Source organism: Amblyomma mixtum, chromosome 5 (genome assembly GCF_055824585.1).
Source record: "Amblyomma mixtum isolate Tamu chromosome 5, ASM5582458v1, whole genome shotgun sequence".
NCBI classification, from domain to species: domain Eukaryota; kingdom Metazoa; phylum Arthropoda; class Arachnida; order Ixodida; family Ixodidae; genus Amblyomma; species Amblyomma mixtum.
This window is the reverse complement of record NC_143016.1, coordinates 167,724,812-167,745,826: the sequence shown is the minus strand read 5'-3', so window position 1 is coordinate 167,745,826 and position 21,015 is coordinate 167,724,812. Positions and strand designations below refer to the sequence as shown.

Below are 21,015 nucleotides of genomic sequence, written 5' to 3'. Positions count from 1 at the left end.
GCATGCCTCGCCCCAACCTTTCCTTTACTTGTAATTTATTTTTCGGCTAACCAAACTGAAACTGCCCGCAGCAGATTGTTTCACTATACAGCCATTCATTATTAATTGAACTTGGGCATTTTAAGCAGGAAAGCATGGAAGTCAAGATTGAGAGGTTCCTCAACATGTTTTAAAGCTGCTGGCGCTTCCAGAGGCTACGAAGACCAAGAACCCCACGGCTTAATAAAGGATCACCTTGAACATGATCACTTCCATGATAATTAAATAAAGTGCACCTCGAAAGAAGAATCCACACCCAGTTGCTTTCAAAGAGTGATGCTAGTGTACTGCTCCTGGTGCGGTGACTAGGTGCAAGTTCAAAGCTCCTGCCTCATCACCCACAGTCATTACGTATCTTCACTTAGTGTGACTCACGATTCCACTATTTACACAAGCATGCAATCGCCAACAGGGGCAAGCCTAATGTTGACATTTGGATGCAGATGTTTTTTTTTTCCAGCACTCCTTTATTCAACAAGGGCCATTATAATGAAATGATTCTTTTTTCGCCTCTTGTCCAATTTTGTTCATTTCATGTCGAGATTGGCTTCAGCAAGATTACCACTTCCAGAATCAGTAGTGGGCCCAGCGAATAATAAAAATTGACACAGCATCAAACATAGACTGCAGTAGATAGGTTCTGCTGCCCAAGGCTGCAGCTCATCAGCAGAGCATGGTAGTACACTTCACCGGAACATCACAGTCAATGAGCAGACCAAGAACACCATTAGGCCATGGTCCATCAAGAATACACATGGCCTGCTACCTAACATGAGAGACAGGATGGGCATCCGAGCTGGCTTACTTTCTGTGCTTGAAGCTTACAAAGTAAGTTTGTGAAAACATTTGATCACTTCGAATATTCAAGTGAATACAGTAAAACATTTCAATGTTCGGTATCAGAAACCTTGAACTTTCTGTCACTAGTGAGGAATGTTTCTGGAATGGTTGCTTTCAGAGGTTTCAGGGGATCATATGGTAGTCTTATTCGTATAGTGGAAGTATTCATGCACCAAGTAGGTGAAATTGCTTCCCATGCATTTGAGGTTCTCTCTTTGTAAGCAACATATTCAACCAAAAATTAATTAAAGTGAATTACTGTCCACTTCGAGGTCGCTTCAAACAAACAAACGACAAGCAAGCAAACAAACAAACAAACCCCTATGCAGCAGCCTACTATTGCAAAAAGGGCACAGTCCAAGATGAGGCCAACCACAGCACAGAGCTTGCAGCCTCTGACTCCCTCCTTGTTCGGTTCCCTGTAGTTTCTGACAAAGGCCACCAGAGATGCCAACTGGGCATCCGGGAGACACGAGAGGGCGTGAGAGAGGGGGAGGGAGTACCTCGTACTGCTGGTGCTGCATCAGCCAGTCCAGGTGGTCGTCCTGGTCCCGGGGCTTGGCCACTATCACGTCCTTGGGGCTCACCACAAAGAAGAGGCCCTCCTCCGGTAGGCTGTCTGCACCGAACCAAGGGAGTGGGGGGGGACAAATCTGAACCACAACCTCACGGGTGAGTTGGTAGCTCATCAGCAAATGATAGCACAAGAAGAAATACCATATATGATTGTGCAATGAACCCACTCCTTTTCCAGAAAAATTGATACCAATTGGAGGGAAGGATTCATTACTCAGGGAAAATGTTTCAACAGATTTTTTCAGGAGAGTCAAAATTTGATATCATACATCCATTTGCTGGCCTGTCTGTCCGTTTGTCCATCCATCCTAGTTGAAATCAAGTGGAAGAAGTGGGCTTGAGCAGGGCATGTAATGCGAAGGCAAGATAACCGCTGATCCTTAAGGGTGACGGAGTGGATTCCAAGAGAAGGCAAGCGTAGCAGGGGGCGGCAGAAAGTTAGGTGGGCGGATGAGATTAACAAGTTTGCGGGGATACGGTGGCCGCAACTGGCGAAGGACAGGGTTATTTGGAGAGACATGAGAGAGGCCTTTGCCTTGGAGTGGGCGTAGTCAGGCTGATGATGATGATGATCAATAAAAAAAAAACAAGCAGTCAGATGTGTTTGTGTTGCTGGTGTTCAGCATCGTTCACTTCTGAAAGGCTGTATCACGGCGCAGTCTGACATTTTTGTGACAGCCGGCGGCACCGGCAAATTGCGGTGAGATAAAGTGATCAAGCTAAACACCGGCCCTGAAAGTTAGGTGCATGTCTTTTATGCAAGGCTAAAAAAACTCACAGGATGGTTGCAAGTGTGTAATGCAAACGTTTAGGCAGTAGCTGTGGTGTGAGAGGGTTTGGGCATTTTTGCACCCGATCTCGAGCTCGCCAAAGAGCTTGGAGGCCTGAAGGTCCACTGCTTCCTCCATGGCATTTCAGTGCAGTGGATGGTTTATAGCATTCTGGTTTAAACTGCTACATTCTTCACCAATGCTCAAGTGCTCGCCGGCTTTCTAGGCATATAGCAGAGCAGCAGGGTGCGCAGCAGCGTGCCAAGCATGCCACCACCACCAGTACTTCTGCTAGGTGGCGCTAGGCCAAATTTCAACAGGTGGTACGACATTAGCTCCGTCAATATCAGGGCACATACAGAGCACATTCTGTACTCATGTACTCTCTATTTCTCTTACCCCCCACCCCTTTTCACTATGCAGTGCTTGGCTTCACTCGAGTTTGGCAGCTGAACAACAGGCCTTAGCGGAGCAAACGCTTTTTACTGGGCCTTAGTGCTGGCCTTCAATAAAGCATTTTCCTCCTCCTCCTCCTCCCTGTCAATACAAACAACAGAAGAAAGAACAAACAAAGTCTTGAAGACACAACTTGATACTTACATCCACATTCACAGCGACAGCATGCTCCCATGTTCCCAGTACTTTCCTGACCTATAGTTTTTGTCCTCTGTTAAACAGTGAGCCACAGTGATGCTGTGCTCGTTGATTTCAGAGCCATCTTTTTGAAGCATGTCTCAGGAAAAAAAAATGAAAACGCTTATACAAGGTCTGTTAGAAAAGTATCCGACTTTATTTTTTTTTGCGAACACCTGTTGGATATGAAGCAAGCGCGCTTACAGCAGCCGACCTTGAACCCTCGTGCGCATGCACGAATTTTTCCCGCCTGCCGATAGCGTCAGTCGCTGGGAAGCAGCGTTTGAGTGAGGCAGTGCGCAGTGCTCTCGTCGGTTTTTTGTTGCAAGGAAAATGGCGGAGCGAGAGGAGCAGCGCTACTACCTCAAATTTTGCCAGAAACTTGGCGATAGCCAAGTGGAAACCATTCGAAATGTTCACACGGCTTTCGGTGATGATGCTGTGAGCAGCACACAGATTAAGCAGTGGTGCAACTGGTTTAAAGACGGCCGCACATCTGTGGAGAGAGAGCCACGCTCCAGTCGGCCATCAACATGCTGAAATGACCAGGTAATTGCCGAAGTGAACGCTGTGGTGATGCGGGACTGCTGTGTGACTATCCGAGAAATTGCGGAAGAGGTGGACATCAGCAATTTTTCTGCACATTCCATTATCACCGAAGATTTGGCCATGGAGATAGTTGCGGCGACGGTGCTGCTGACGGTGGAGAAAAAGCAGCTTCATGTTGAAGTCTCACGGGAGATGCTGGATTCCACAAACAGTTACCCTGACTTCACCGACGCCGTAATCACTAGTGACGAGTCTTGGGTGTACGGGTACGACCCGGAAACCAAATCCCAGTCGTCACAGAGGACGCATTCCACGTCACCAAGACCAAAGAAGGCCCGCCAAGTGCGCAGCAATGTCAAAGGGATGCTGACTGCTTTTTTGACTCCCTCTGTGTGGCACACCACGAGTACGCACCCCACAGGGTCAAAGAATGACTAAATAGTACTACAGGGGTGTCCTCCATCGCCTACGTGGTGCTGTGTGGCGCAAGAGACCGGAATTGAGGTCAACAAGAAATTGGCGCATCCCTCGCGGCACTGCTCCTGCACATTCCTCGCATTTGATTCAGACTTTTCTGGCGAAAAACCGGACTACTGTAGTTCAACAGGCTCCTTACTCTCCTGATATGTCCCCCTACGACTTCTGGCTGTTTCCTAAAATCAAGAGGCCATTGAAAGGAGCGCGATTTCAGAAAAGAAAGGACATTATGGCTGCAACGACAGCAGAGCTAAATTCCATTCCGAAAAGGGACTTTTCGGAATACTTCCAGCAATGGCAGCACCGCTGGGAGATGTATATGGAGCCCCAAGGAGACTACTTTGAAGGTGATTAGGTTTCTAACGCTCCAGTTATGCCAGTTTTTTTTCTTCGGCCAAAGGTCGGATACTTTTCTAACAGACCTCGTATGTCACATGTCCAGTTCAAGGACCTCCAGCCCAGCTCAGCATGTAAGTTACATGGGGAAGACACATTTGTTTAGGACTTGGGATATTTGAAAAAAAGAACCCCTATTTAAACATGCAAAACTTGTTTCTGTTTGAATAGGTTACACTGACGCTGCAGCTGTTTATGCATGCATGGATCCTCCTTTTTCTTAGCTGTTCACAAAAGTATAATCGGTTATCTGCCATGTCACCTGAGGGAATTTTCTGAGTAACGTCAGGACGATAACAAAACAATAACTTCTTAGGTAATAACTCCTTCTTGAAAGTTAGGTAGCCTCCTGGACATCCTTCGATTCTGATAAAAGGGTGTGAATAATTACCAATGTTTTTACAGGTAAATTTGCTCCAAAGTAAATACTGTTGATGATGCAAGGCCTCTAAATGATATGGCAAAAGTTGTTTCAAAACGAAATTTCTGCTCTAACCAGATGCAAACAACCAAATCCAAACTATTACACCAATGCTAGTGCCCATGAAACACCAAGTAATCAAAATTCATGTTGAATGTTTTCCTTGAGGAAATAGTGAACTAACTGAAGTCCCACTTTTCCAAAGCAATAAAATTTTTGTTTCGCGTGATTAGGTTGGAGTTTTTGTTTTTCACCAATCTCAATGTACCCCTCCATGCATCAGGCTCAAAGCACGTGTCGACACATTCACAGTGCCCACAAACTTCCAGGCTCAAAGCAAGACCTCATTGCGTGAAGGCTTCATGAAGGCAGAATACCGTAAAATTCCGATCAAGCGCCCCCCCTCCAGCAAGTCGAAATCACTGGCAAAGTAGGAGGGGGCGCTATCCCGGAACAGCGCCGAAATTCAAGATGGCGGCGACATTTTCCGCCAGAAAAAAAAGCGCAATGCGCATGGATTTAAATTTTTAGTTATTTCTAGGAACATGAACTTTATTGAGCGAAAGATTTACGACTGTTATGTCAATCACTATCAAAACTATCAAAAGATTCCTCCGAGTCAGTCGAAACAAAAAAACTTCACAGCATTCCGCTCGAGGCCCACTCTGGTTATCTGGCGCCACGGCTACGCAGTTTCCCCACTGTATGTTTTTGGCTATTCTGACAGCCTCTTTAGAGAGAAGCAGGTTATTAACGGCACGTCCAGCCGCTTTTTCACACTTGAAAAACTCGAAGAGAGCATCGTCCACGCATTCACTGAAAACTGGGCCGCCGTTGCTCAGCTGTCTCCGAAGTTTTGCTCTCCCGTAGTTACGCTGAAGCAACTTCTTAAAATTATGGCCCCATTCCCGTATCCATTTGTGGTCGAGCTTGAAATGTCGAGAGGCTTTGTGCACGTTTCTTCCGTTTTCCTGATGCCATTGTACGACCTACACTTTCTTCGCCACTGTGTACAAATGCATCGGCATCGCGAACTCCACAACGCCAAAACAAGACCACAAATGGCACGTGCGAACGAGCATGCGAATGGCTTGAAAAGCAGGATTGGATTAGATTAGATTTTTGGAATGGACGGGGCAGACCAGTGTTGCTTGGGCGCGGTGCGTAATAAGGGCGCGGTCGGGGGGAGGGGGCGCTTTCCCGGAACGGTGCGGAAATGTGAAATTGACAGTGAAGTTAGGGGGGGCCCTTGCATGGGTGGGGGCGCTTGTTCGGAATTTTATGGTAAGTGACAGTAGCATTCCTCTTGACCTGCCAAGCGATCCAAAATGATGTGCCCCTGTTCGTTCCCATTCTGCAACACCAGCCAGCCAACCAAGCTGAGCGCCGTGGCTGGTCATCCTGGGGTGCTCACAGCAGGGCCTGCTCACCGAGGCAGTAGTCACTGGCCCGGTATGCTCTGAAGCCCCGCACAGACAGGATGTCACTGGAGTGCTCCAGGCATTCGTCCAAGTGGGGCTCCATGACCCGCATCTGAGGCCGGCTGCCCTCCTGCACACCAACAGCAGATCCCTGCAGCTGAGGCCTCACCATAGAGACCATCATCATCATCAGCCTGACTGCGCCCACTGCAGGGCAAAGGCCTCTACAATGTCTCTCCAATTAACCCTGTCCTTCGCCAGTTGCGGCCACCGTATTCCCGCAAATTTCTTGATCTCATCTGCCCACCTAACTTTCTGCCGCCCCCTGCTAAGCTTGCCTTCTCTTTTGGAATCCACTCCGTTACCCTTAAGGACCAGCGGTTATCTAGCCTTCACATTACATGCCCTGCCCAAGCCCACTTCTTCCTCTTGAATTCGACTAGGACGTCATTAACCCGTGTTTGTTCCCTCACCCACTCCACCCTCTTCCCATCTCTTAACGTTACACCTATCATATTTCTTTCCATAGCTCGCTGCGTTGTTCTTAACTTAAGCTGAACCCTCTTTGTTAGCCTCCATGTTTCTGTTCTACAGATCAGTACCGGTAAGGTACAGCTGTTGTATACTTTTCTCTTCAGGGATATTGGTAAACTGCCATCCATGATATGAGAGAACCTGCCATATGCGCTCCACCCCATTCTTATTCTTCTAGTTATTTCCCTCTCATGATCCGGATCTGCGGTCACTACCTGCCCTAAGTAGACATATTCTCTTACTACTTCCAGTACCTCGCCACCAATTGCGAACTGCTTTTCTCTTCCTAGACAGTTGAATATTACAGAGAACCGTCGGCTAAACTCCTTCTGGCAGCATGCTGGCTACTTTCCTCCACTGTCGATTAAAGTCAGTTTATGGTGGGCTGCCATTCGCAACACAACACGAGCCTGGTCGTACCCGTCAGTCTACAGAATAGAGCTTTGATTCAGGTGCGCTGAGGCACAGCGGACCATCTTATTTCCTGTGCGCTTTGCATCACTCACTGAGAGTGGTAAATGTTGAGGACGTGCTTTACGACTGTCCACAGTCTGCAAATAACACAAGCATTAACGAGGTAGTGCATGTCACCTCTGTAATGGAAACCTACAAGAAATATCACAATCTAAATATGAGGATGAGGTGTCAGCTCCCTTGTGCCTTCAACACTGCTCCAGCATGCTAGCCTTAACTAGGATGGGGTCATGCAACTTGAGTGCATGGCACCCAATGAATGCAATTAGAATAAAGGAGAAATCAGATAACTGGTTTCCATTACGCCGTCAGCACAGCCACGAAAAAAATAGACCCAGGGGTAACTTTGGTGCCCTGTCTGCTTAGTGCCCAACAGCACAATGCTAAAGATTTAATACAGTTAAACGCTGTTAATTTGACCACCGGTAATGTGAAAATCTGGAAAATTCGAACTCCTGGCATGGTCTCAGCAAATGCCCATTTACATGTGGCACTGGGTGCTAGTTAATTGGTATGCTACTGGGCTCACAGCGGTTCATTTGTATGGTTTCCTGAAGGGAGGATGTGCTAAAGTATGACCACCAAGGTAAGCAGCCACATAAATATCCCTCCTCTATCCTGAATTACATGGTGCCATTGCTGCCCGTGCAGCTCTTAAGCACGCACAAAGGCAGGCACGATGGCAATCAGAGGGCCAATCTCTAGGCTGAGAAATGATCCAACTATGTATAGCAGACTTCCTTTAAGGGAGGACGAGGGTTTTAAAATTTTTCATTTGTCAACATAGCTTGCTGGAACTTAGCATGCAGGTGTATGACAGAATGCTGATTTCAACATTCATTTAGATTAGGACTCTTCTTCTTATTTCTTGAAGGGCAAATTACCGAGGTTCTAATATACGCCAAAAATCTTCTCCCATTTTTCTTCATAACAAGCCACAGTAAAACAGTACATCTCCCCTTCATTTGTCCAAGTGCACTCAGCTGTCACACTGCATTATTGTCATCTCAGAAACCCAGAAAATCCGCATCTCCTAACAGGTGGTTGCGGAGAGGCCATGGACAGTTAGGCCATACCAACACTCATTCAGAATGAATCACTGCAACATTTTCTCTAAGCTCCTTGGCTCCCAACAGGAATCATGCCATGCCATTCTTGTACCACTTCTCTATTTGTGCGAGTACTCCCTCAGCAGCACTCACGGCTGAGTCGTCATTGTTCTTCAGCACGGTGAGAGCCACGAGGCTTCCTGAGCACAGGGGTGCCAGGCCACATACGTAGTAGTCGGCTGCAAACATGGCCACTGCACCAAAGTGGGGGGGAGGGGGGGGGGGGACATGGTAAACGGTAGTTTATAGTAGCTGCTCGGTTCCTCAGCAAACAAACATCGACAAACTTATTTGTACAATCGCTAGAAATATTACCTGTAGAGTGAAACTCACCAAAGGCAAACTAAAGATAAGGTCTACTAGAGCCTACTGAATTTACACCCTTACACAGTACTCACAACAAAGTTTTGTGAGGCAATAAACAAAGAGACTGATGAACAGAAGAAGAATTCTAACACAGAAGTAAACATTTCTGATGCCATGAGCAATTTTGATGCCATGACTGCAATACGCTAAGAGTTAATTTTTTCACCAGGGTAGAAACTTGGGCGAGTCGGTAACTGTGATTCATGGTATGTGGGGTAGCGCAAAACAGGACAAGGGAAAGAGAAAGACGCACACAACACAGGGGCTAACTTCCGACTGACAGAACCCAGGTGACCAAGACGAGCGTGAACATGGTTTGCCTCAAGGTTCACATTCATCTTGGTCGCCTGGGCTCTATCAGTCGGAAATTAGCGCCTGTGTTGTGTACGTCTTTCTCTGTCCCTTGTCCCATTTTGCACTACCTCACATACCATGAATCACAGTTAATTTTTTACAGGTTTTTGCAGGCAGGCAAAAAATTTCCTATAAAGTGTCCCAATGGTTGCAAATACCAAGGGCCGCACTTTTTTTCCACAGTTTTGATGGGGTGCAGTCCTTACACGGGAAAGGCATCTTTTCAGGGAAATTTTTTAGACTGCAGTGAAGCCTTGACTATGTGTCCCCCTCTTATGCTGCGATACAGATTTTTATGATGAATTAACGCAGCCCTGTCAAAGCGCCCGACGACTGGCGCAATTATGTCAATTGTGCATGCACTTTAATGTGAGGTTATAGTGTGATGGTAAAATGGCAGCAAGGTTAGACCTTTTATGATAGGCTAGATTCAAAGCACTTTCGCTGCAGCTACAATGCGAAGCACGCTAGGCCAAATGACACCGGGTGAACGGAGCGGTACTACCTGATGAGGTTGCTGCGAAGGAGAGTACCGCTACTGTGGGTGCCCCACATATTAGCTTCTGCGCAGCATAATGTTTTGGTGAGAACACCAAGTGCACAAGATGAGTCAGCAGCACTGAGGCACCGTTTGTTCGTGGCTCTAGGCGGTACGATAGCCCGGCGTGTGGGACGACAAATCCGTGGTCTTACTGAGTGTCGCAGGCAGTTGTTGACGACTATTAGTTTCCAGCAGAACACACCACACACAAAAAATTATACACCCATGAAAATGATTTTGGCTAACTCTCATCTTTTTTTCAAACTACCGGTGGCCAAGTTAGGGGTGCGAACTTTACACTAGGGTGACCTTTACATGGGTATATACAGTAGTATTGTTAAAATATCAGGATTAGTCAAATAAACATCTGACAAATCGTGGAATCACTTTCTATTCAGAGGATCCAAATAATGCAATGAATTCAAAAAAAGAAAGTGATGGTAACACCAGTAGTAAACTTTGCATGAATATGGCAGAGGAAGCTACCAAGCTCACTGTCTTGACAAATAATATTTATTGTGATGGTTAGTTGACATGAAGGAGCATCATATTAAGGCGGAAGCCTTTAATGGTTTATACTGTCATCCGTTAACAAAGCATGTCACACGCGTTTAACTCGGGAACTAAAAACGAAAGAAGAAAATCAATGGTTGCTTCAGATAGAGGAGAAAAAATGAACCTAGAAGCCAAGTTTGATGACCGTACATTAATTAGAAAATTAATTACAGAGAAAAATGTCGAAACTGCATCGAAATAGCGCAGACGTCGATATAGCCACAAAAATGATGTGACATTTTATTTACTGGAAGTTGTCACGGCATAGCAAAAATTGTCACAGAATGGTCGTAAAAACATCGAATTTATGTCAAATTAGATAGAAAAATGTGCAATTAAGCATAATTAACACTTGAGATCGCCGAAAGATGCATATTTGGGTATCGATAGAGCCACGGGAACAGTGTGACGTCACATCCACTGGAAGTCGTCATGGCATAGTGTCCTCGGCTTTCGCCTCTCAACACTTAAGTTGCCAAAGTGTCCTCGTAACTTTTTATAACAAGAAGGGCATTAAATTAACTTGAAACAAAGAAATCACAGCTGGGTGGAGCTGACCTCACTGTATTCAATGCCGTTGAGATTAAAATGATCTGGTTTGCAACTTCCACACGCAGCTCTCTCGTTCCACACAAGCGGAATGCTGGACGCACCGATCTCGACGTAGTTGCTGGCCAGACCCTGTGGCTGGGGGTCGGGCTGTCGCTGTCGGACGCAGCAGACCTTGACGCGGTCGGCCCAGCCCACAAGCAGGCACCGCTCGTCACGCCACGTCAGCACACACCGGTGCAGCTCTGGCTTCAGCCTGCACCCAGGAAAGGGACTCTGTGCTCACTTCGTGCTGATGAATTCTACAAGCGCACTGATGCTGGCAGCAGAGGCACACATGTGTCAAGTGCCATGGGTGAAATTGCATCAAGTACAGAGCGGCCCACAGCAGTGGCAAGGGGTGCATACCGTAGAAGGGTTGAAATGCAGGCTAGTTGGTACATTGTAAATTGAAAATATCACAGTCACAAAAGACAAGGGACAACAGAAGGAGTGTTCATGCCACAACGACTGGCTAGAAAATACATCGTCCCAGCAAGACCAGCAGAGCACACACAGCAGAGCACAGAGTCTGCACACTAGTGCAGACTCTGCACACTAGTGCAGACTCTGCACACTAGTGCAGACTCTGCACACTAGAGCAGACTTGCTCATTTTATCTCACCACAATGCGCAGACTTTACTAAAGACTAGTGGCTGGTGACCCTTTCTTTTTTTCAAGCTTTTACAGGCCAAATTTTGAGATATTACAATCCTGTCATAAATCCATTTTGCTGCAAGGAGTGACAAACATATGAACGAACACATTTTATTACATTGTGCCACAAGATAAACTTGCAGTGTCGATGAAGTTTTATGATATGGGAGTTTTAGACAATAAGGGTTTACTGTAAATTTAAAGGTCCCACCTCGAAACAAACATTGGCAAACAAATACTATGGACAGTGGCTCAGTCTTCACTCTGGATGCACATATTTGATTGCGAAGAGGTAAATATTGATCAAAAAATGGCAAAAGTCATCACTATCTGGGCCTCTCAAAGCATGGCTGAGTCCTGGCAACATTTCCAGTCATTAAGACGCTCTACTCCCACAGTGCTCCCCAAGTACCCTGAATTTTATGCATATGGCAAACCCCAGTGATAGCAGCCTACCTGCCTTGCATTCCACCAAATGCTGAAATGTCTTGCTGAAATTTCATGATGCAAAAGCGTCAATAGTTTGCACTCACAAGTACCGAGCACACAAAGAAATTCAGGCATTGATCTTCATAAATGCAGAATGTCACTGCTCTGAGTATGAACGGTATGAACAATGGTGCACAGTTTTTTACATGCCAGAGAAACACTGGGGTGCTATAGCAGGGGGTTATGGACATTACCACTCGTCTGCTTTCAGATAACGATCATGCCTACAAGAAGCTGAGCCAACCAGCCACGCAGCCAAAAGAGTTGCGAGCCACCAATCAGCTCCTGTAGAAGCACAACTAAGTCCTCCTTGTACTCTGCATTTCTGCAAAAGATCATGCATCAGACACGGAATGGTGTGTCAGCAGCCACGTTCTCTTTTAGTGATGCTGTTGCTGTGGAAATCATCTAGAAAGGCAGTTGGAAACTTGATTAATAAAATCATCTAAATTCTCTTCAAAGCTAAAATCTGATAAAAAATTCGGCTATAGCCTTGACATGCTTGCTTCCCAATTTGCTCAAGCAAGCTAGCACATGAAGTATGGTGGCTCTAGGAAGAAAAAAATTAGTCCTTTTCCGAGGAGAATTACGATACTGGCACCTGGTATCTTTCAAAAGCAGCATTACCAACACAGTAGCAGCCACGAAATTACGTGAGTAGGCTATGGCTTAGTTAAAAGATTTGGTGAGAGCCGCCACTGGTTGCAAACCTGACGTGGAGGCAGTGTGTGCTTAGCGCTGACACTTCCTGCTCTCTCAAGCCTTCCTAGTATGAGCCTTGTCAGAGATATGCTTTAGTAAAATGAACTTTTGGCCAAGTTGGTTGCTTAGCTTAGACATAACAGCAGCGCGAACAAAACAACCACATAGGGAAAGAACACACTGAAGACAGCAGCAAAGCAGTGTTTGTCCGTGTCTTGAATGTGTACTTTTCCTATGTGGTTGTTTTGTTCGCGCTGCTGTTATGTCTAAGCTTGTCAGAGATGGCAGTTCAGGGTCCACCCGCTTCGGCAGAGAAGCCATGGCCCTTGTGTGTGTGTGCGTGCATGTGTGTGTATGTGGAATTTGGCACCGATCCAGGCGGCCAAGCTGGTAGAGGATGATGGGTGGTGGGTCTTCTGGAAAATGCCGGTGGAGGGGTGGGAGGCACAACCAACACAACTAGGGGGATTACAATTCAAGAAAACTTCCTGACACTCTCCAGGCCTGAAAAATGCCTGGAACTGTACCCACTGCAGGGTGCTCTGGACGAGGTACCTCCTGCACTGCACATTCTTTAATCTGAACTCATGAAGTTAAAATTTTCCAGTTCTGAAAACTAGGATCTTTACATATGACAGTGCTGCTTCTTGGCTGAGGAGAGCTTTCTGAATGTTGGCCTTCATGGTGAACAACACCCTCCTCAGGCCATCTGACTCGGGCAATGCAGTCCGTTATGTGTAAGACTCATGCTTTACAAAGCACTCTTAACACTCCCAGAGATCACACTAAATATATGTGGAATCCACTAAAAGAATTTAGCTGCTGCTTGCAAGCTTTCCTGAAAATGACACCATTTGATACTTCTTAGTACATAAGAATTTACTATTAGTGGCACGTATGAATCAACTGAAATGCCATGGTCCAAACTTGATAAACAATACCTTCAAGTAAGTAGTGTGTGCTCGCCTTTTATAGATTATTCTGGATGGCTGCATAAAGGATGATTACTGGATTCTTGCTCCTTTCTGCAGAACTTGAGATGCCATGGAAGCAAAACTTAACAACGCAGCCACATCTGTCTGCCAGTTGTAACAAGTTACATTTTGGTTTGTCCTAAACATGCATCGAACCACAAATTTCCATTTTTCCCACTGAATCGCAACTCTGGGAACCACACAGAGCACCATTCTCCAATTACTTGAGTCAAGCATGCACGTGTGCATGTGCCCACACATAGCAATGGACAGTTCAAATGGATGTTGCGATGAAACACTAGAAATTAAACAAGACCACAAGTGATGTTCCTGACAAATCTGGAACTTTCATGGCCAGGGAGTAAATCCGCAGTCTCGTGTACCCCAATAGAATGCTCAGCTGGCAAGTCACGAAGGCAGGCAAAAGCAACATGAAGCATTGTGCTTGGTGTGCAGACACCAAGTCTCTATTGCCATGCTCCCTATAAGAGACTTCCCCAGTCCAGTCAGGATGAAGTACCAGGGGTAATAAACTATGAGAGTTCAGCGCTAAGTAATGTTTTGCGCCACCGATTAGCACGGGTGGGTTTAAGGGGGAGGCGGGAACAACTACCAGCTTCGAGTGAAAATTTTCTGTTGGAAAACTACACTGGACTATGCAGGTGAACTATACTACTGCAATGAAGGATTTGAACAGTACTGTGCAGCTCATCTTTGTAACCAACCAAACTCACAGAAGCACTACACAAAATTTCTCAGTTGCCTTCTTTATTTTTTTCTCATGTTCTGTAGCAGCTGACTTGTCCTTTTCCTAACAACCTATCTGGCCTTTTCTACACACTCTACGAAACTTAACTTTGAAGCACGCAGCATGCTTTCTCTGAAACCTGTAAGCCATGACTTTGTGCCCTGGGGATACCTTGTCATGCAGTGTTCATGCCCTACAACACAAAAGAAAGCCCACAGCAACTACAACAAGTTCCATTTGCAGCAACTGAACAGGTGAAAAAAATGAAGCACTCAGCAATTAGGTTGGCAGAGCAGACTGATGTACAGTTCGAGACCAAAGTCAACGGGCCGCGTGTGTTTCTTAAAAGAAGCCGATAGCTCTATTATTAGCTTCCGGCCAGAGACCACACAGGTGGAGGTCAAAGTCAAGATCCTGTTCTTTCACCTCCCCAAGTCTGGTCTTCAGCCAGTGGCTAATAACAGAGTAAACGCCTTCGTTTAGGAAATATGCGGTCCAGAGACTTTTGTCCCCGACTGCACATATACCCGCATGGCATGTGCATACACTGATGACAAGATGGAGAATAAACTCACAGGGGGTCGTGGTCCCTGCGGATCATGGAGATGACGTCCAACACTTGCATGTCATATACCAGGATTGTCTGCACACATTGATGCACCACATCTCAGACAGTCTGCTCAGCTAAAATGGCCAGGCACAGCTGGCCAGAACAGCAGAGGCGAATGGAAGCCGCTCTGAATGGCGTTGGGAGTGAAAAGTGGTAAGATGCCGAAAACAGCCACCCCAGGCCATTTCGTGGAAACCTGCACACAATACCCTAGTAGTAATAGGAGCAATCCCACCCTTGACTTCTTGTTATCGTCATGGCATCAAACTGTATGGTTACCCACTGGTATGCAGATTGTGATAGATCTGCACTTACAATCTACAGCAAGATGACAGAGTTCACAACACCTCAGTTACAGGCACAAAATGGAAAGTAAGGATGCAGCCAAAATATTACGGAGCATGCTTTGGAGTTTGAAATTTTCTCAGGCATTCTGTAGAAGAGATATGTTCAGTTTATATGCAAGCCCACCAGGGGCGTGTGCTAAAATATGTACAAAATACTTCCAAATTTTCTGTCGGTAAGACGTGACAAGAGTATGATCACCGGTACTATGGCCGGGACTGTACTGATAAAGTGCTTCAGGTGAGAAGCCCACTTAAACTCCAGTTTGGAGGACGTGCGTTTGCTACAAAGGATGAAACAGGTGGTTTATAGTTTATAGTTTAAGGGTTTAACATCCCAAAGCGCCTCACGCTACGAGGGACGCCGTAGTGGAGGGCTCCAGAAATTTCGACCCCATGGGGTTCTTTAGCGTGCACTGACATCGCACAGCACATGGGCCTCTAGAATTTCCCCTCCATCGAAATGCGACCACCGTGGCCAGGATCGAACCCACGGCTTTTGGGTCAGCAGCCGTGCGCTATAATAACTGAGCCACAGCAGCGGCTGGATACAGGTAGTGTAGTTACAAGGTATGGCAACGTATTTCCAGCACCAACAGCTACACCCACTGCCAGACAGCAAAGAACATTTAGCGAAGTAATATGGTTGAACCTGGATATATCCAACTGAGAAGGGATAGCAAAATGGTTCAATAAATCGATAATCTAATGTATAAAATATGGCCTATAGATAAGCTTGCCTATAATTTAGAAGTACAAATACAATGTACTCACAGTAGTGACAACCTTCTTGCAGCAACATGCCCCACCCACTGGCATTCTGGCAGCGACCCCTCACTAGCCATCGCTAGACCTAACTGCTTCGCATCAAAGCTGCAGCGGACAGTGCTTGGAACTAGCCACTTAATTACTTTATTTATTTGTTTACTTACCGTCAGGGCCAAGGGCATTACAGATGGGAGTGGGCAAATCAAAGCAACGTAAAACAAAAGATAACACAAAAATAAATGGTCACTAAACAATAAATATTTGCGACTGTGCAACAAGATATCAAAGTACAAAACCAGCAGCAATCCAACTAAGCAGTACATGTGTTAAAAAAAAAAACGAACGAGATTTATTTTCACCACAAGATGTGGTCATGGCTGCCAAGAATTGAAGATGCAGCTTGTGCTCACCACTACCATGCCTAAAACAACAGCACAGCATTTCAGCCAGGCAGGTTGTAGAGCTCACCCACAATTTACCTGAGCTCACTTGGCCACACTGACGAGCTGTTGAACAAGTCAGTCTCTGACACCATGAGCTCGTATCAGCCTGGCCTGGTCTGGGAAAAGATGATTATCAACTGTGCTTGTGAGCCTCTGCTGAGCCCACAAGCAGTGAACTTACTTCAAGTGAGCCCTACTTCTTCAATGGGATGTGACAGAGGGTGTCACCTGCACTCTTAACCCTTATATGTTTAATGTCCTACATGTATGACGCTGCTTTTGTGCGCAGTAACTCTAGAAGTTTATTGCATAAAAGCTTACGCCCGCTAGCGCAGGTTCAAGAGGGTCTAAACTTTTCCTATGCAAGGGTTGTGCTGTGTGTGCTCAGAAAAATCCACGGGTCTTCTCTAGATGCCATTTTTGAACCCGGACTTCATAGACTACATTGCAATTCCACAAGAAAAACAAATAATTTTTTCCCATCTTTATAGGGGACCGCTGTGTGACTGTGTGGGATGAGAACTATGATTTTAAAAGGACTCTGAAAGGGGCTCAAAATGTCACGGTATGCCTGGGATGTTAAAGGACTGATGCTTGGGCGAGTTGGTATGCCATGCTCAAGAAGAACAGCGCAAACAGCGCCTGTCTTTGTGTATCTTCCTTTAGTCCTCGTCTATTTCGCGCTGTTATTCTTGAACATGTTAAAGGATGGCACTTTACGAATATGCTTCATCAAGAATTTTTTTAATGCACTTTGTAGAAGCCGAGTTATTTGCAGTCAAAATTTGAATTTCAGCCCCTCATGCCTTTCCATCTCCTCTCATCGCTTTTTGTACACTGAAAGGTCGCCACTCCTCCGCTGGCCCCACCACCGGGGGGCGGAGCTTCCAGATCCGCCGGAGCTATGCGGCTTAGTGGCCGTGGCCATGGTAGCTGCCTGACATCTGAAAGAACCTAACCAATAGCCATCTCTGAACTGGCATATGCTGGAGTGTGCAAGCATGAAAATGTCGCCGGAAAGGACTAGCCAACTGTCGAGCATGACTTTGGGTTCTCTGCTATGTGTATAAGTGTATTATTAGGCTCAGGTGTTTACGACAACACAATGCAGTGACTGAGCGAGTTGTTATGCTCTCCTCGAAATGTGTTTCAGAGCCTTATAATATCGATGCCAAACGTCTGAAGCCGCACCATACGCAACAGGTAGCGAATTTGTCTAGTATCCTACGTTGTAGCACGGCTCAAAGGTCCACATTTAGAAAAATATTTCTGTTGTAATGAGGCGACTCGCACAATTAGTATGGATGGCCACAGTCCTTGTTCGAGCGGTGCTGCTCAGCAGGCCAGCCTTCTGGAGTGCAAACCCGAGCTTCGTCAGCTTCGTCTTCCTTCTTCTTTCTCTCCTTTGTCGCCGCTAGCTGCTGGGGCATCAAACCCCAACTCTCCTTCTTACACCGTCAATAAAAGCTTGATTCTGAATTGTGAACTGAAATAAACATTTTATGTCGAAAAATATCTTAATTTTTTCAAACTTCTGAAGTTTCGGCATGCACAAGTTAAACCCAAGCGATGGAACAGTGCTCTAAGCAGCAGGGAACTAGGGTCGCATGCAGCACGTGACCGCAGAAAGCAGGCACAGGGGAACAGTGCCTCTCACCAGGTCGGTGGCCCAAGCAGCGAAGCGCCCCTTCCAGGCAATGTTGCGCACCAGGCCCTCCCCCTGGTGCAGGATGGTGGTGCGGTAGCGGGACAGGAACCCCTTCTCGTGCAGCACCACCTGCGCACACAAGCACACTGGCTGCTCAGTCATCACACTACTCGACTGTCCACACTGTCAGTTGTGGTGGTCCACTGCCAGACAAGGGCTGGCTACACCAGTTTTCCCTTCCTACGCCGTTTCTTTGCACAACTAAATCTAGATATACCACCTGAACACTTGACTGCAAACAAAAGAAATTTAAGTTTTTCAGATATGGGGTTTAAGATCCCGAGGAGACATATGGGCTATGAGAGACGTTGTAGTGGAGGGCTCCAGAATAATTCAGGGGGCACTTAGTTGACCTAAAGTGCGGTGAGGCAAAAGCCTTTAGCGCGGTGTTGCTGCTTGGGTCATTGATGCGTGGTTAAGATGCTAATCAAGTACACAACTGTGTGTGAATATTAAATGCTGGAGACAATGGAGGGCGTTTGGGAGGCATCCATCTGATTCGACGCCGTTCTGCAAACACTCTCCAGCGTCCTAGACAAGGAGAACTATACATATGCGTTGGCAGGAAGTAGCGTAGCCATTAGCACGCTCGGCTGCGGAACGGAAGGGTGGTGGTTCGAATCCCATCGTGCACAAAGATTTTTTTTCTGGTCTGAGTAGAAAAAGCATGACATCCCTGCTAAAAACCTTCTGTCAACAACGATGAGGCATTAAAAGTTTCTCCTTAATTTATAGACCACCTGGGGTTCTTTAACATGCGTAAACATCACACACTGCACAAGGATTTTTGCATTCTGACTCCACTGAATGCAACCATCACAGCTGAGACTTGATCCCACGATCTTGAGATAAGTAGCTGAATGCCAAAGCGCCACCATGGTGGGTTAATTATGCACAGAAACATGATGCAATTCTCATCTCATAATAAGCTGATTGTTCCTGTGGCTAGGACAAATTATGGAACGCGGATGTTAATATTTTCAAGCACAATCCTCTGGAATAACTTTGATAATAATTAGGGTTTCCTAATATTTGAAATTTCAAATACGAATCGAATTTGTTTGATATTCAATTTGTCGAATGACAAATTGATATTAGAGAATTTCCGAATAGTCAAAAATTCCCAAATATCGCCAGCGATCGCATACTGTGCTGACTTTCATAAATTCGACCGCAGCAATGCCACAGTATCTAAGCAACTTATCCTATGACTGAGTCTAAAGTTCTGGGAAAAAGAGTACAAAGCTTCTGTTCCCTTCCTTCGCCATAGTTTATCGCGTGGAACGACCGCATTCCGCTGCAGTTAAGCTTGACCTGGTGCGGAATTCTACAAGTATGCTTTCCCACATATCACATGCGCTGCGAACAAGATGGCCAGCGCCCCGCTTCAAACAATCGCGACACGAAAGCGCACTTTCTTTTTTTTCTATCCGCCCGTAATATGTTACATACTTAATGCCCATATCCACAGCAATCATGCTGTCATCTCGTAACTCTCTGGGCGTGACTTCCGGTATCTCGTTTTGGTCAGCTACGATATGCGGGAAAGTCTACTTGTGAATTTCGCGTGAGGCTCCCAAAGGGGTGTCGTGGTGTCGAAACAGGGCAAGAGACCTGTAAAAATCTCACCTATGCATGGTGCATTGTAACCCATGCACCTCTTAATTAGGTGGGCGTAACAGCAGGTGTGACAACGTTCGGAAGGCCCCTGTGGCTAGGCTAAAAAAATAGCCTGGCCACATAATTTCAGTTTTCGAGCTTTGCTGCTCAGCCATAGCAACTGCAGCTGTCGGCCCGTGCATTCGGCAGCTATTTCCGCACCGCTCACAGATGCCGAGTGGCGCGTCGCTGTTCATTTCTTTTTCCTTTTTAAAGCATTCGCGCCGTCCCAATGTCGATGTGCATTCCCCCTCGCTTGCATTCACGTTGTTCTTCCAGTGCGCTGAAACTGGGCGCTCACCACGGGTTCACGCATTATTGGCAGTTTTTTTTTTTTCAGGACCCACGGGGCATTTTATAAATCAACCTTCGGATAACACAGGTATTTCTTTCAGTCCCTTGAATTCCGCATTAATGAAGTTTTACAAGGCATCATGTCATTTTTCTGTTGCCAGTCTTGTCTTTTTACGAATTCTCATTTTGCATGACCACAAGCAGGTTCGATACTGCTATGCTGTCTGATCAAGTAGCATACATTTCTGTGCACGTCATGTTTTTTGTACAGTGTTGAGGCAGTCTAGTTTTGTTTACTTCAGTCCTAAAGACCACACACTACTTTGAAAAAAAAAAACAAATAAGAGCAACAACGTTTGCTTGTTAATCTTTTCTGATTTTTATTTTGTGCTGAACAGATATTCGATATTCGAATTCTTCAAATTCGTTTCTCAATGCTACTCCTGCCATTTTCCTTTCCTTTGCTTGGTGTGCTGTCCTTAGCCCCACTTCACACTCTTTCTGTTAGCCTCCAAGCTTCGTTCCCACAAACAATTCCCAGGAATATACAACAGTTGCACACACTACATTCCTTTGAAGGCTATCACTATGGGCACTGTTCAAAACTCAGAAGCGCCTAACAAATGTACTCCAGCCCATTCTTATTCTCCTGTTAAATTTTTTCCTCTTGGTCAGATCTGCCAGTGATTACTAGGCCCAGATGTGTTCCCTCGTTACTCCAGAAAATGCGCAAGCACCCACTAAGAACCCCTGCTCGAGTCTGAACAGGTGCTGCTTCCTTGATAAGCAAGTGCTTTTAAAAAAGCCTATGTGTTTCAATTCAAGACGAACTTCCTCTCGAGTTGTCTTCCAGCATCACGGGTAATAATCAGAACGACATCTTCCTAAGAAGAAGAATGCTTGTCCTCTGCCTCTGGCAGGTGTGCCTGCTGGACTGCAGTGGGGAATCTGCCTTAAAGACAATAAAAATTGGTA

General features: G+C 46.0%; 1 protein-coding gene across 1 annotated transcript in view; it reads right to left on the bottom strand.

Moving 5' to 3' along the window:
* lt (vacuolar protein sorting-associated protein light) overlaps window positions 1-21,015 on the bottom strand; it is a 66,443-nt gene that overhangs the window by 30,852 nt on the left and 14,576 nt on the right. Inside the window, exons 8-13 of the mRNA XM_089546303.1 lie at window positions 18,037-18,156; window positions 14,790-14,857; window positions 10,709-10,860; window positions 8,333-8,433; window positions 6,132-6,252; window positions 1,383-1,498 (exon numbers count right to left, since the gene is read on the bottom strand). Of these exons, the coding sequence (XP_089402429.1) occupies window positions 1,383-1,498; window positions 6,132-6,252; window positions 8,333-8,433; window positions 10,709-10,860; window positions 14,790-14,857; window positions 18,037-18,156 (678 nt within the window). The remainder of the gene's footprint in view (window positions 1-1,382; window positions 1,499-6,131; window positions 6,253-8,332; window positions 8,434-10,708; window positions 10,861-14,789; window positions 14,858-18,036; window positions 18,157-21,015) is intronic.